The sequence below is a fragment of the Balaenoptera acutorostrata genome, chromosome 6, assembly GCF_949987535.1.
Source record: "Balaenoptera acutorostrata chromosome 6, mBalAcu1.1, whole genome shotgun sequence".
In the NCBI taxonomy this organism is placed as follows: Eukaryota; Metazoa; Chordata; class Mammalia; order Artiodactyla; family Balaenopteridae; genus Balaenoptera; species Balaenoptera acutorostrata.
In genome coordinates, this window is record NC_080069.1 from 7008724 (window position 1) to 7023692 (window position 14969).

Below are 14969 nucleotides of genomic sequence, written 5' to 3' on the forward strand. Positions count from 1 at the left end.
TGCCAGAGACCTTACCTCTGAATACCATCCCACTGGGGATTAGGTTTCAACATGTGAATTTGGGGGGGACACACTCCGTCTATAGCACTAGCCAAGGAAGTTTGACCTGAACTAGTGTAGCCTGTTCTTCGCTGCCCTTCCCAAAACACCTGTGGCCCCCTCCATCCCATTCTTATCCCAAAACCCACGGTATTCAAAATGCAATTCTGATACGGGTTGGAGTTGTGCTTCAGTTTCAATGGTACCCGTCTCAGGTTGCCAGCTGCCTGAGAGGTACTTCTTTTGGGGGTATTATAACGCGTGTGTATTATTTTATTAGTGCATTTGTATAAAGCGGAGGAAACTGCTGCTGTTTACCTGGCATGCCATCTCCATGATATCCGCGTCCCAGTCTTTGAACAAATACATGCATTTATACACACACACACATTGAAAAAGGCAGGGCCACTAGCTCCAAACAGCTAATGATGGGGGCCCGGAAGTGGGAGGGGATGGGGGTGACAGGGTGTTTATTGTGTCATGTCCTTTATACCTTTCCTCCAATTTTTTTCAATTTTACATTTTTTAATTTTAATTTAATTATTTTTTCAACTTTCAACTGTGCAAAAATCATCTCTGTTGAGAGAGAGAGATGCTATTGGTTATTTTGGTCTGTTGCAAAACACAAAGCATTTGATTCTGGTGACTTTCCTTGCTCTGATTCCATGATCATCAATCAGCTTTCTGTAGGCTGGTAAAGAGAATGTACTGATCGCATTCGGTAAGTCAGCACAGTAACGTTCCCTTTAGTTCTGGATTTAAAAATCAAAGCCACAAATAACCAAATTAAAAGAAAAAGAGAGAGAGAAAAAAATAAATCACACAAACAAAAAATCAATGCCATGAAAAATATATTTGCTTGAGGTGAGTCGATAAAACCAGATTTCTGAGGGGGTAACCAGACCAAGAACACATACAAAGTCAACCTGGTAATAAACGTCACCTGCAAGAGCTGTTTGCATGGGCTTCACCTAACGCAGCAGGAACTGGGCCTCATGCAAGAGTTTCTCATTTCTCTGGTTCATTATTGACAATGGCCATAATCTTTTTTGGATGTATTATTTTCTTGGTTCCAAAAAAAAAGGAAGGAGATTAATTGAGGGAGGGAGAGAAATATATATTTTTTTGATTTATGAAGTAAGAACAAAAATCTCCAAAGTTAACTAAAATAAATAACTGTGAATTCCTTCATAAACACAATTGTCTACATTAGGGAAAAAATGTGCAATGCAGCACCCAAACTGCAATAACACGAAAATTCACACACCTTGAAAATAGTGTCTATAGTTTCTGAGAATTTTAGAAATGCAATAAACTATTTGATGGCCTGATCAAGATTGCAAATACTCTGGAAGAAACTCACTGCAGGGCAATGTGATCGGTGACAGTGGTGCTGGTATATACACACAGGGACTTATTTTGTTTCTTGTGTTGTCCTCTCGGTAAGAGCAGCAACCTCAATCAACTGTTCTAGGCCTCTCCACTTTTCTGTGCTTTTCTCAGATTTCCTACCATGGGAACGAAGCCGACAGTCTCTGGCTGAGGGTCTTTCTCTTCAGGTTGTGTACATGCACACAGCTCAGAAGAGCCCACCATCCTGATATTGTTTAACAGGAAAGCACTCTTTGCTAATTTTTTGCTTTGATAAAAAAAAATTGGCAAATATACATTATGTTAAATTTCTACAAAGATAGTCTTACGTTAGTATTGCTTCCTTATGTGGTTAAGCAACAAAGCAAAAATACATATTGCATTTACACCTGATAACTGGCTACATTCAGTAATTTTGTTTTAGCTAATCATATCATTGAACATTTTAAAATATAAGTACATAAGTACGAAAGAGTGTATTATGTCAGATCACAAATTTATAGCTTATTTTAAAAACTTGATGACAAAATTAGGTCATGCTAATGGTTTAAAAAAAGTATTTTCGAAAGTGAAAAATAATTTTATTTTTTTAAAAAAGCTCCACCTTAATTCTTTAAGTGAAAAAAGAAAAAGAAAAACAGCAAGTGAGCGGAGATCTTAGAATTCCTTTCTTGTTTAATTTTTAAAATAATTTAGGGAGAAGGGACATACTGGTAAAGATTTTGTCTTGAAATAGTTTCTTTTGGAAAACATCAACAACTTAAATATTTTAAAAGTGATTAACCACTTGCAAGAGACTGAAAACATCCTAGGTATGTGCGTTCCCAAAACATACATTTTCCGATTGAGACTTTTAAACTGTCGATACCCGAGAGACAATGCCATTGACGTGTACCTGGCACTAGTTCTGCCAGTAAATTTTTTCCCCAGAGAGTACTTTTGGGCGACAGAGTGGCGTCCTGGCTTCCCAGGTTGTTGCATTGACAAACTGCAGTGGAGTAAAGTCAAGGGGCCTGACAAAATCTCATTAATCATTTTAAATTAAATCCAACCCTCCTGTACAACCAGGCCGAGAAGAAAGCCAATGTTTTTTTTTTGTAAACAAATGAAAATTTCCTCTGTAAAGATTTGGTATCTTTCTCTTGTTGGTCTTTAATTTGATTAGACAAAAATAAAATAAAACAATCCACTTCTCTAAGCCTGAAAACAAAACATTTGTCCAGATATGATTTAACAGATCAGCCAAGTGTCTTTTAAAAATGAAACAAATTTTGAATAAAAATACCTGGAAACATTCTGAGGGGAAGCAATACTAGTTAAATTAGGAACACTATTTATCTTTATTTTCTGAGTACTTCAATGAATTTATTTTATTCTATCTAAAATACATCATCCTTAATAACATTTGAAAGAAGAAATAAGAAAAAAAATCCATTATCCATAATATCTTGGTATATTGTATCCCAGTCTGTTCTTTCCATTCATAGGTTTTTGCTTTGTTTTACATAGTAACCGTAATGTGTGCATATATGCAATTTAATCTTCTTTTTAATATTTTTCATTATTTATAACTGTTAACTCACATTATTCATAAACATCATGGCATCATAATAACAGGTCATGAGGATGGGTTCTGGTCTACTTGACCAGTGCTCAGCGTGCTGTCTGGTACCCCGTGTGTACTCAAATATTGGTTATTTTTTAGAACAGCCCCAGGTTTGGGGCATTCTGGTTGTTTCTATCTTTTTCTTTTTTTGAAATTAAAAACAATGACGTGACTAAGAGTGTACGTACTGCCTTTCCTCTATTTTGGATTGTTTCCTTAGGATGGCTTCCCAAAGTGGACATAATTCACTTACAAATGCTTGTAAACAGCTGTAGGCAGTTCAGCTATTAATAGTGATAAATTAAGAAAAAGTTCACTTTAAACACAGTAAAACAGACTCCAATTAGAATAAATGGGTTATTATTTTAAATATATAGACTTCTGAACAAGCTCTCATTGAGCACCATATTAATAATATTGCCAATCATGTAAAAGATCAGTTTAGAGACGTAACAAGATCAATGGCTTAAACTCTCAAAATTAAAAAAAGACAATCAAAGTAGCAGTAATTTATGCAAATATTTGAAATTAGAAGACCCAGAGAAATGAATTTACATCTAGAATAATACATAGGTTGAATCTGTATTCGTTTTTTTAAGAGTTAACTCTAAACATTATGATTTGTAAATTGTGTACACTTGAAAAGTCTGGTTATATTTTTTTGAAATGCAAATAGTAAAGTCATCTTTCTATATACTTATATATTAGAAACTAAACCAGGGCTAAAATAATTCAGTTAGGTTTACTGAGAAACTGCTTTGGGCCAAGGTCTGTGTTAGGTACTGAGGGAGACATAAGAAGAATAAAATTTCCACCTGCAAGAATTGAGAAAGTTGCCCTGGAGGGGAAAGAGTCTGAGGGGACTTTGAAGGACAAATAACATTTCAACAGGTAAAGAGGGGGAGGGGTTACAAGCTTTCCAGAGAGAAAGCACCACAGATGAGATTAAAGAGTGTTAGTTTGAACAGAGTGCGCTTAGAAAAAATCCTGTTGACGATCAATTTGGAGGACTCAAAGTTTTCGAGCATTTTCTCTTTTCCTTTTCTTAAAAAAATATAATCTGTACTGTATTTTAAAAACATAAGTAATGATGGTGTATAGAAAGGATGCACTAGCAGCATGCAGTTGGTATGGTGTGTTCTGGGCTTGAAACAACACGGCCCTTACCGGGAAGGAAGGTGTAGACAGGTCTGGGTTGCAGTGGACCATAAGTACTCTTGTGGGTTTCCGCAGAGCTCAGATTACACATTGAATAAGGAGGTATTTGGGCAGAGACGATATAAAAGCCATTAGCGCTACTATGATTTTCTAGCCTCAAAGAACTCAGCCCCAGGTGGAAAAGGTAGACTCGAAAAGGCCTGAGTGTAGACAGGAAAGGAACAATCTACTTGGGCTGCGGCACATGCAAAGCTCAGCATCCTTCTTGAAACTCCCCTTCCCTGGCTCTCGGGATGCCATTCTTCTCTGGTCCTTCTACAGTTTTAACGAACCCTCATTTTCTTTCTTCTTTTTCTCTACCAAACCTGAAATGCTGTGTTTCCCAAGTATTTCTTTTTACTCAACATATTCCCTAGAGGAGGTGTCTTTTCCCATGCTTTACCTTGTATAATGTACTCCAATTCTAATGACCCCCAAACTTACATATCTAGTCTTATTCTGTAGCTGCAATGTTCTGTTGATTCTAATTCAAAACATCCAAAAATTGGAAACATCATCTTTTCTATTTCATCCCATTGGTTGCTTCTCCTAGTAGCTACCTTTGATGATAGGACAACCAGATCCTCATATTAGAAACCCTTCTCCCAAATCACTAAATCCTATCAATTTTCAGTTGTTTTTAAAAATTCATTCCTCCTCTGTAAATCCTCTGCCACTTGCCTAGTTCAGGCCTTACAATAGAATCTGACAGGCTGGGAGCAATCCTTGACCTTAAAAAGATCACATTTTGATAAAGAAGTTGGACATGTAGAAAATTAATTAACACCAATGGTATGTATGATAGAGACAGTCTTTGAGAGCTTTGACCAAGAAATTATATTTGAGGTGGATCTTAGGTGATTAGTAGGGGGACTTTAAATATTTATTTGGTTCCACCAGGTCTTAGTTGAGGCAGGTGGGCTCCTTAGTTGCAGTTCACTGGCTCCTTAGTTGTGGCATGCATGTGGGATCTAGTTCCCTGGCCAGGGATCGAACCTGGGCCCCCTGCCTGGGGGGGCCCCCTGCCTCCTAAGCCTCCTGGAGTGCGAGTCTTAACCACTGCGCCACCAGAGAAGTCCCAGGGGGACGTTAGATACAGGAGGGAGAGGAGGATGCTACAGAAAGAACAGCGTGTAAAAGGCAAAGACAGACCAGACCACATTTGAGGAATGTTGCTGGAGATGAGGCTTTAAAGGTAAGCAGAGGCCAGTTCGTGAAGGGTCTTACATGCCACACTAGGGAGGCTACACTTAATTTTGTAGTGAGAAATGAGACATTGACTTTCTCTAAACTCTCCCTACTGATCATCTAAGATATAATGATAATGTGGGTAAATGCAAAAGAGCATTTTTTCTTAATTTATTTAAAATATATATGACTGTCCAAAGCAAATTGTACCATTATATTGTGGAGTTTATAACACAGGCTATATATAAGACAGATGACAACTGTAAGATAACCAACAGGGTAAATACACCTCTATGGTTACAAAGTTTATATTTTATATTAAGGGGTACAGTGTTAACTGCATATACATTGTGTAAGGTTGCATATCTTGATATGGGTTTGGTTTACACAGGTGTGTGCATTTATGAAGACAATGATTAGTACACTTATTAGAATTATTTTGTCATAGAATTCAAAATTATGCACATGTGAAATATATTTAGATATCTGCTTCAGAATCTTAGAAATTGTTTACTACCAGTCTGAAAGTCCCTTTGACTTTCAAAAGTTGTTTTGGTTATCTTATGTCTTGTGTTTGAAAATTCTGTAGTACATCGTTCAGTTGTAATATTAGGGCCAGATCTGGAAGTCAGGATTCTACACCTCTAGCAAGGACTTCCCCCTCCCCCAGTTCCCTTCCCCTAAACTAGCAGCTCCACTCATCACTTAGTGTATCATTCCAAAGCTGATGCTTTTCACTTAGAGGCATTTCCAGGAACTTGTGACTTACCATATAAATACACTGTTCTTTATCGTTCCAATGTTAAGTGTTTTAATGATTAAATAACTGTTAAGATATACATCATACATTTGCTCTCCATTAAGCAGTAGTTTTCCTCTCATTACCCAATCATGTAACTTCTGTGAAGGCAGGGCCCATGTCCAGGTATCACTAGTACCTGGCACAATGCTTAGCACATGGAAGGCCCTTGATAAATATAAACTGAATGAATGAATAAAGACTGTTTACTATCATTCACAATATTCCTTTCCCAACTGATTCTGAACAGAAATCATCAAGATTAGGAGAGGGCTTCCCTGGTGGCACAGTGGTTGAGAATCCGCCTGCCAATGCAGGGGACGTGGGTTCGAGCCCTGGTCCGGGAAGATCCCACATGCCGCGGAGCGACTAAGCCCATGTGCCACAACTACTGAGCCTGTGCTCTAGAGGCCACGAGCCACAACTACTGAGACCGCGTGCTGCAACTACTGAAGCCCGTGTGCCTAGAGCCCATGCTCTGCAACAAAAGAGGCCACCACAGTGAGAAGCCCGCGCACCACAAGGAAGAATAGCCCCCGCTCGCCGCAACTGGAGAAAGCCTGTGCACAGCAACAAAGACCCAACACAGCCAAAAATAAATAAATAAAATAAATTTATAAAAAAAAGAAAAAAGATTAGGAGAATAGTAAGGTTTGACTACTTCAGATATAAGTTCTAATGCCAATTTGTTCTTATGTGTGGAAACAGATTTTAACGTGTTTTGCTATGGTTTGAAGGACTTGATACTTAACTAATGCAGAAATTTAAAAAATGAAGTCAAGTGATTAATTTCTGTTATAAAAATAAGTGCCTGTTTTGCATAGTAACAAATCAATCCTCTTTTCAAAGTTCAAAGGAAAGAGAAGCTGGTATTGGTTTCTATTGAAGTCAGATCCAACTTTTATGAAGACAGTAATAATTTCATATCAGAATCAAATAAATTTCAGAACTCAGTTTGAGAGAAAAAGGAAAGGCTTTAGTTAAAATCTTTACAATAAAATAATTATGATTATAAATCTTTTTAGTTAAATATGTACACATTACATGGTATTTTAAAAAAGAATGGAAATGAATAAAGTTTTTTCAGGCAAATCTAATGCACAAATATACCATCTTTTTTAGAGTATAATGTCAGTTTAACATTCTTAAACAGCTGTGTCAGACAATGGCTCTGCTTTGTGCAAAACATGATAAGCAAAATTAAGAAAAATTCTGCAAAATTCTTTAGTTCCCCAAGGAAATTACTAAAAAAGAAAAGAGTAAAAGAAAAAAAGGTCGTACACTCAAGCTTGATTGTATACAGAGGCTAGAACGACCAGCACTAATGTAACCCCCATATCTGCTAAATAAGTCCTTGGGTAGTTTTAGTTTGAAGTTAAAAGTGGAAGTCCTAGCAACTGTGCTCTTACGCAGCCACATGGCCAATAAGGTAGATGTTGTCATAAAGGTGCCCCACAAAATCTTCACTAATGTTCTGAGCAGCACGGCGGGTATTTCGAATAAATTCTCTTTTTGACATTTTATTCTTCACATGAGGGCTAGTGAGGTCAATGGAAAGTAGAATCAAAGAGTAGCACAGTACATAGACAGCATCTGGAAGGAAAAAGAAACACCTTGAATTACTGGCTGGTTTTTAAACTGTGGTCTCAAAGGCAAAACTGTTCACAATTTCTAAAGCTCAAGATTAGATTATAATTAAACATAATCGCCTGGGCCTTCCCCAGTTTGGTGATGAAAGTCCTGTGTCCTAGGAAACTCCTCTCCTGGGCAAACAGGGATGTCGATCATCCTAAATGAACACCAATTCAGTGAGTATTTTCTTAAAATAGTTTAGGAGTTTATAGTGAAAAGTCATTCTAAATTTAAAAATTTCAGAATTGGCTTTATTTGCCTCTTGCTTTCAAATGTGATATTCCCATTCAACTCCCCATTAAATACATTTGTACTGTCAGTATATCTTCCCATTAAAAACAAAGTCGGATATTTATTTTCAAATGCTTTTACAAAAACCTAATTTAATTAGAAAGCATTTTTAATGACAAGAAAATGTATTAACTTGGTACTAGAAAATAAAACGTAAACATCTCACAAGATTATTAAATTACCCTTGTCATTTAAGATATGTATTTAAAAGGTCTATGGAATTTACATATTAATCTCAAAAGTAAATCTTTAGGGAAAAAATTGCTAAACTTGAGCCCACGCAACAAAAAATTTTCTTCTTTATATTGTTCAGGGCAGTAGTTGATGTTTACTGTTAAAACAGTAACAAACCTCATGATACTTGCTACTACTACTTGCTACTACTATGGTGTTTGTTTTTCAGAATATTGCAGTCTTAATCTTAATAAAGATTGTCTTGCACAAGCATGCTCAACAAATTTCATATGATAGGAAAAGGCTTTGTAATCTCTGTAGTAAGATAAGCACAACAAGATTTTTTGATATGAAGAGAGAAATAAATCTATATCACATGAAAAAAATACATAGGTGACTCAGGCTATACCATGCCCATATATACATACACACAAACAGTAAAAACTAGTTGTATTAAAAACAAATTTTAGTAGAAAAATTCTAGGTGTTACCTATGTAATATGTGTATTATTAAAAGCTTTAAAAATAATTTCTCAAGTTTTTGATTAGACTAGTAAAAATATCCAATGCTTAAACAAGAATTTTAAAGAATTTATATACCTAAGTCTAACTTTCCTCCTAAAACAGTATATTTACTATATGTAAATAATAGCTATGACAAACTAGTTATTGCTAGAAGCAAAAAGACAAGTATTTGTAATTACAGGAAGCATTTTCCCCCATAGTGAGAAAAATGTCTCATCTACTACTATTTTTACCTAGAGATGGGAATGGGAGAAGGAAGGAATTCACTATATACAGTCTTACCAGGACTAAGGCCAAGTTCTCTCATTAAATCAGGGTTACAAGCACAGAATCTATGTGAGAACTTTGTTATAAGTGTTTCAAGATACTCTCCGCGCTCTTCAGGGGCATGGATGTGACGAAAAAATTCTCTCAGTGCATTGGGCAAGAACTGATTTCTAAAATTATGCAGTGTTACAAGGTCATCCAAGACATCTCTCCTAGTAGAAAAAGAAAAAGGTACAGCTTTAGTTAACTTTTCTCTATTAAAAAAATGATGGGAAAAATCACAGATTATTCATTTTTTGGATGAAAATACTTTATTGTTGATTACCACATCAGCAATCCTATAAAGTATATGTCTTAAAATTTTAAAACATCAAAGTATGATTATTTATAAAATTAAGCAGTTTAAAAATCTTTCATGAATAGAATAACAAAACAAGGTGAAACTAGAAATTCTAACTATAAAATGAAGGAAAAATGAATTTTTCAGTATTAAAAATGGCAACTTTTTTCAAGTATCTTCTAAAAACAAATGAAAAACAGAATTCTTTATTTTTTTAATCATGAAAATAAGGAGAATCTTCACCTTCCATACCAATCCACATCACCAGAGGTAACAATTGTTTATGTAGACTTTTTTTAAGTGTCTACATATACCCTATATTGTTCTAGAATTTGCTTTTGCTTGTTTCATATAGTATATTGTGAGCAGCTTTCTGTGTCTTTACACAAAGATCTAACTCGTTCATTTAAATGGCTCCACAGTAGCGTATCTTAATGGATATACAGTTTTTTAGGTAAAACTTAACTCATTAAAAGCATTATTTAACTCATGTCTGATGAAAAATTAATTTTTTTTTTACCTTTCATCAAGATATATTCTGAGTTTTTTCCAATTTAGTGTTCTTGTACAGAAGATAAACTTTGCTATTTCCTTTGGTGAATCATCTAGGATGCCCTTGGACATAAAGTAGTTCACTCCCTAAGACAGAAAGACAAGTCTACATAAATAAAATCAGTCTTCCTTCATAAATTTAACAATTAGGCAATAGCAGAACAATAGCTATAGATTCTTTCCAGCATTAATAGACTGTTTATAGCTTTAACATGCAAAATACAAGCTAGAACTTGAACTGAAACTGTTATTTGTGGTTGATAGTTTACATGCAATGAAAAGTAGGAAATTCAAAGTTAAGGCTTCTAAAGACATCCTAATTCAATTTTCTGGCTCAGGTCAGTTAAAACTAACTATCCAGAAATATGACCTAAATTGGGGGTAGGGGGCGTGGGGAAGAACAATTACACAGACTTTAAGAATAAGCCTTACAACAAACACTTCAATTGCCTAATGGAAAACATGATTTCCTAAAGCTCAGACACATATTCTAACACACTTTTCAAGGAAATAGCTTCTTGAGAAAAAAGGATTCTCCAAATCAAAGACTAACAGGTTTTTTCTGGAAAGAATAATCATTAAATTTACTTAAAGTAAAAGGAGCAGAGTTCCAGACTGGTTTATGGGTTGTATACAGTTTGGCTTCAAGCACTGCTATTGATACATTCCGTAAGAATTTAGCTCCAATACACACTGAGGTTAAACATAATAAGACAAAACAATTTCAGTGTTTTTCATAGGGTTTACCTTTGAATTTCCTTTTCTCTGCATGCAAAGTTTTCCAGAGAAGCATTTACCTGTAAGGTTGTACCCTACTTTAGATTTAAACCACCAACAACAAAATAGCAACAAAAATATCAAACACTGAAACCAATGTTCTCTCATGTATATGAAGGTCACATTCAAATAAATGCCTTCTGTGGATTTGAATGTGCAGTTATTGAAATAAAAGCAGGTGTGTTTATTTCAACTCACAGTTATCCAGATACACGCATTCCCATGAATGCTCATGTCTGGATAATAGCACAATGTGTGCAGTTAATTGGTAGAGAAAATGACATATACACACAACATACTGTTTTCACACGTAAATTCCTTCCGCATTTCTTCCCTTTACAAACACTTACATAGTGATCAGAAATATTGCACACATTAGGAATTCAAAAAATTGGAAGAATTTTTATAAAAACTCTCAGGAGAAAAACTCTCATAAAATTTTTATATTACATTTTTTAAGCAATTTGGTACCATGAGGTTATGCTTTTGAAAGGTTATAATTATCTATAAAATGTAATTCAAAGATAAGATTTTTATATAAAACTAATTTTATGAGGATAACAGGCAATTATTAGCAATGTTATCAAATTTTCATAAGAATTTGAAAAGGATAAAAACAATCCTAAAGCACTGATTTTAAAAAGCATATAAAGAGCAGAATGTGAGAACGTGAAACTTTGCCAACTCAGTGGTAAGCCATATTTCAGACTGCACCCTGGACACAAGGCTAGAGCACATAACATGATCAAGATGGAAAGCCAAAGAACTTGTTTGGAATGAGGCTCTCAGCAACTGTCTGAGGGGGCAGGAACGAGAGAAACAGGAATGCTTGTTCCATCCTTTCCTCCATTCGTTTGAACAATCGAGAGTTGACTGTATATTTAATTGATCTACTCTGCAAAATTAAGCCAGGTTTTGATTTTTTTTTCTAAAACTCCTCCATTTAAAAAGCATAACAACATATTAGAAGTATTTCCAGTGCTTAATTTTAATCCAAGTGATTCAAAGACAAAGGAATGTCAATTAAGTAGTAATTAATAGGTTCTTTGTTCATGCTTACTTGTAAATCAGTATTTAAGAGACACAAAACGAATTCTAATTTACTTTTTAAGAATTTACAAAATGTAAAAAACACTAATGTGATCTGTTAAATAGCATGTAATTCTCTAATTATATGATATATGCCATTGTTAATGTTGTTTGATGCTCCTTAGTTGTAAATTAACACTGGCATTTGCCTTATGCAAGCATCATACAATTGTTGGTCATTTCCTTTTTTATGGAATACATGTTTGAGAATTTAATATGTAACCTCACTTGAGTTCTCCAAAATCAATCAGATGCAGAGGAGTAAGCAGATGGTTTTCAACCCAGTCCTGAAAACCGGCTACTCAGGCTTGAAATCAGCCAACATTGCTGGTTTTGAGGAAAGACAGCACCAGTTTCAAGCCCGGGATTCCTTTGGAAAGGAAGATTACTTTAGCAGGGCTTTCAGAGTGAAGAGTAAGGGATGACAAAACAGAAAAGGACATGGGACCAGATTATAATTGTCTTCAATAAGCAAGCTGGCAACCATCTGAATTCCTATCTTGTTTTGTAAGCAATAAAGTATGAAAGAAACCATAGCATGGGATCTGTTGAATAACTACATATTTGTTTAATACGTGTATGAGTATTTTTGATTTTTAATAATGTTTTACAAGAATGGTACAGAGGAATCCCTAGATCATATAGCATTAATTATAGTTATTAATCAGGACTGGAACTCTCAGCAGTATATGTGTGTGTACGTGTGTGCACGCGCGTGTGTCTCACAGGCAGAGAGGAAATCATGAAAATTAATATTAGCCTATATTAACAGTTTCCAGAAAACAGAAGGTTGTAGCTCATTATCAACTACATGATTCACTAAAAAGTGCCCAATTCTGGATGTCACATTTTGTGGGGCATATTGACAAATTAGAATTATCTGAATAAAGGAAACCAGGGCCTGACTGGATTATTGGAGGGTCTAGACTTCATGTTATGTAAGGAAGAGTTGAGGGATACAGGGATATTAGGTCCAAAGATGAAGCTATTTAGAAAAGAAGAAAAGATTAAGGCATTAAGACATCTGAAAAGATGAAGACTTATGACAACTGTGTCACAAGGAAAAAGGAATAAACACTGTGTGTGGTTTGAGTGAAGACCTTAAGCTGATGAAAGCTATAGAACTTCTTCCCCAAATAATGCACACTGCCAGGTTTACAGTGATAGACACAAGTATAAGAGTTTTGCTTTAAGAAAATTTTAAAATAGTGTCTTTCAAGAGGTCCCTTTCCACAGCGTTATGGGAACTCAAGTCCAAGTAGAAAGCTAGGGGATGAGCAAGGTAAGGAAACTGAGTACAGCCTACTCACTTGAAAAATGTATTAGTATATAGGAGGAAAAAAATGGCAAAATTAAAGGGCAAAAAGATAAGAAAGAGAAGATAATTGGAGCTGCAAGTAGAGAAGAGGAGAGCAGGAGAAAGGAATGAAAACACAGGTGGGGTCTAACATGCTTTCTCAGCCTGGAACACAGGATAGCGGTACCGGTTTGGAGACAGGTGCATGAAGAAAATGTTAAAAGACAAAAACAGAGTGCATGTTGGTTTTCTTTTTAGGGAGGACGAGCCATCTGGAGAGAGTTGAAAAAGAGAGCTGACTTGGCTCCTTGGGCAAAATGGTAAAGATTTCTACCAACAGTGGTGCAGGGTACAACAGGGAATCGACTAGGAATAAAGAAAAGGAGGGCCAAGCAGCAATGAAAACCCAGGAGAAGTTAAGGTGAATTCATCTCATCTCATGCTAAGGTTTTCTTTAATAGAACACATGCTGTCAGTGATTCAAAGACAAAAAAAAATCAAGAAATTCTGTAAAGCATTCTCCATGGATTATGTCACTAAAATTTGTTATGCAAATGACAGCACCACGACTTAAACGCTCCAATTAGAGTGGTAAACTGTTTAGACACAATGTTTATTTAGGTGGCAAACACAAATAATTCAAGAAAACATATGCAGATAGCTAAAGCCAATATTAAGAAGGAATTCAGAGTGAAGAAAAGGATGTGTTGGAGCTTAGCCCCCTACCTAATGTATCTCTCCATTTGCTTACTACGGTAAGAATGGCTCCTTTCACACAGCAATTCCGGTTTTAAGATATATCTACTTTCTTTTCTTTTATTATATAAATACCCATGTTTTTCTCTCATCTTTTAATAAAGGCTATTTTTTGGAATCAAATCATTATTATCCACAGTGTGCTTCAAAAGTAAAATCTACCATATATATGTTCAGAACCAAAAAATATGTATCTGGGGACAAAGTGAATTCTAGTAAACTAGGCATGCAAAGTACTGACTTCTGCTGTGAAGCTAAAACTGCTCTTAATAAAAAAGTCTTAATTTTTTTTTTTTAAAGTGCTGACTACTAGTACTGAAAGTACTGGCAACTGGCCCAGACACTTGGCAGACACACTGTGTAACAGTTGGTATCAATAAAAGAAATCACTAATAAAACAAAACTGACATGCTAGGGAGTACCCTTAATTTGTTTCCCTAAAGAACAACTTAGGAAAGAAATTTAGTTAAAAAAAAAATTCTTCTTTAGCTAGTTTTGTTCAAATTTGCAGTTGTATAAAATGTAAAAATCAAGTACCATGGCTACTGCTGTTCAGGTAATAAATCTGTCCTTTGAACATTATACAATAGAAAGCGAACTGGACACTGCACTTAATTTTCTTTTTAAAAGGACATTTGAAAACTTTTAGAATAACTATCCTTAAATTTTAACAATAAATATTTATAAAACAAAATACTTCAATCTAGATTTCTAATCTATTAATATTCAAGTATACATTTTAACCACAGTGAAAGGAACAATTGAAATGTAACATGTTTGCACTAAAAACACTGTAAAAATAAGATACAATATATATTGTGAAAGCTTTTACTTTAAAATCTTCATTATTTCTAAAAAGTCAGCACATCAGGGTGCAGCCTCTACAGGTCAGAGTATTCCCATTGTCTTGTCTGAAAACAGCAGCAGCAGTGGTTAAGATGACATCTCCGATACTATTTCTCCTTTTTATAGCGCTAGCAGAATTGCTAATGAAAATGTAAAATCTATTCATTTTTATCCAGTCCAGCAGTTCTCACTCTTCCTATGTAATTAGAGAACATGTGCTCTA

At 35.2% G+C, this 14969-nt stretch overlaps 1 protein-coding gene across 1 annotated transcript in view; it reads right to left on the reverse strand.

Annotated features, from left to right (window-relative positions):
- Positions 1-2601: 2601 nt before the first annotated feature.
- FBXO8 (F-box protein 8) overlaps positions 2602-14969 on the reverse strand; it is a 39455-nt gene continuing 27087 nt past the window's right edge. Inside the window, exons 4-6 of the mRNA XM_007192674.2 lie at positions 9950-10068; positions 9105-9301; positions 2602-7793 (exon numbers count right to left, since the gene is read on the reverse strand). Of these exons, the coding sequence (XP_007192736.1) occupies positions 7606-7793; positions 9105-9301; positions 9950-10068 (504 nt within the window). The 3' untranslated portion in view covers positions 2602-7605. The remainder of the gene's footprint in view (positions 7794-9104; positions 9302-9949; positions 10069-14969) is intronic.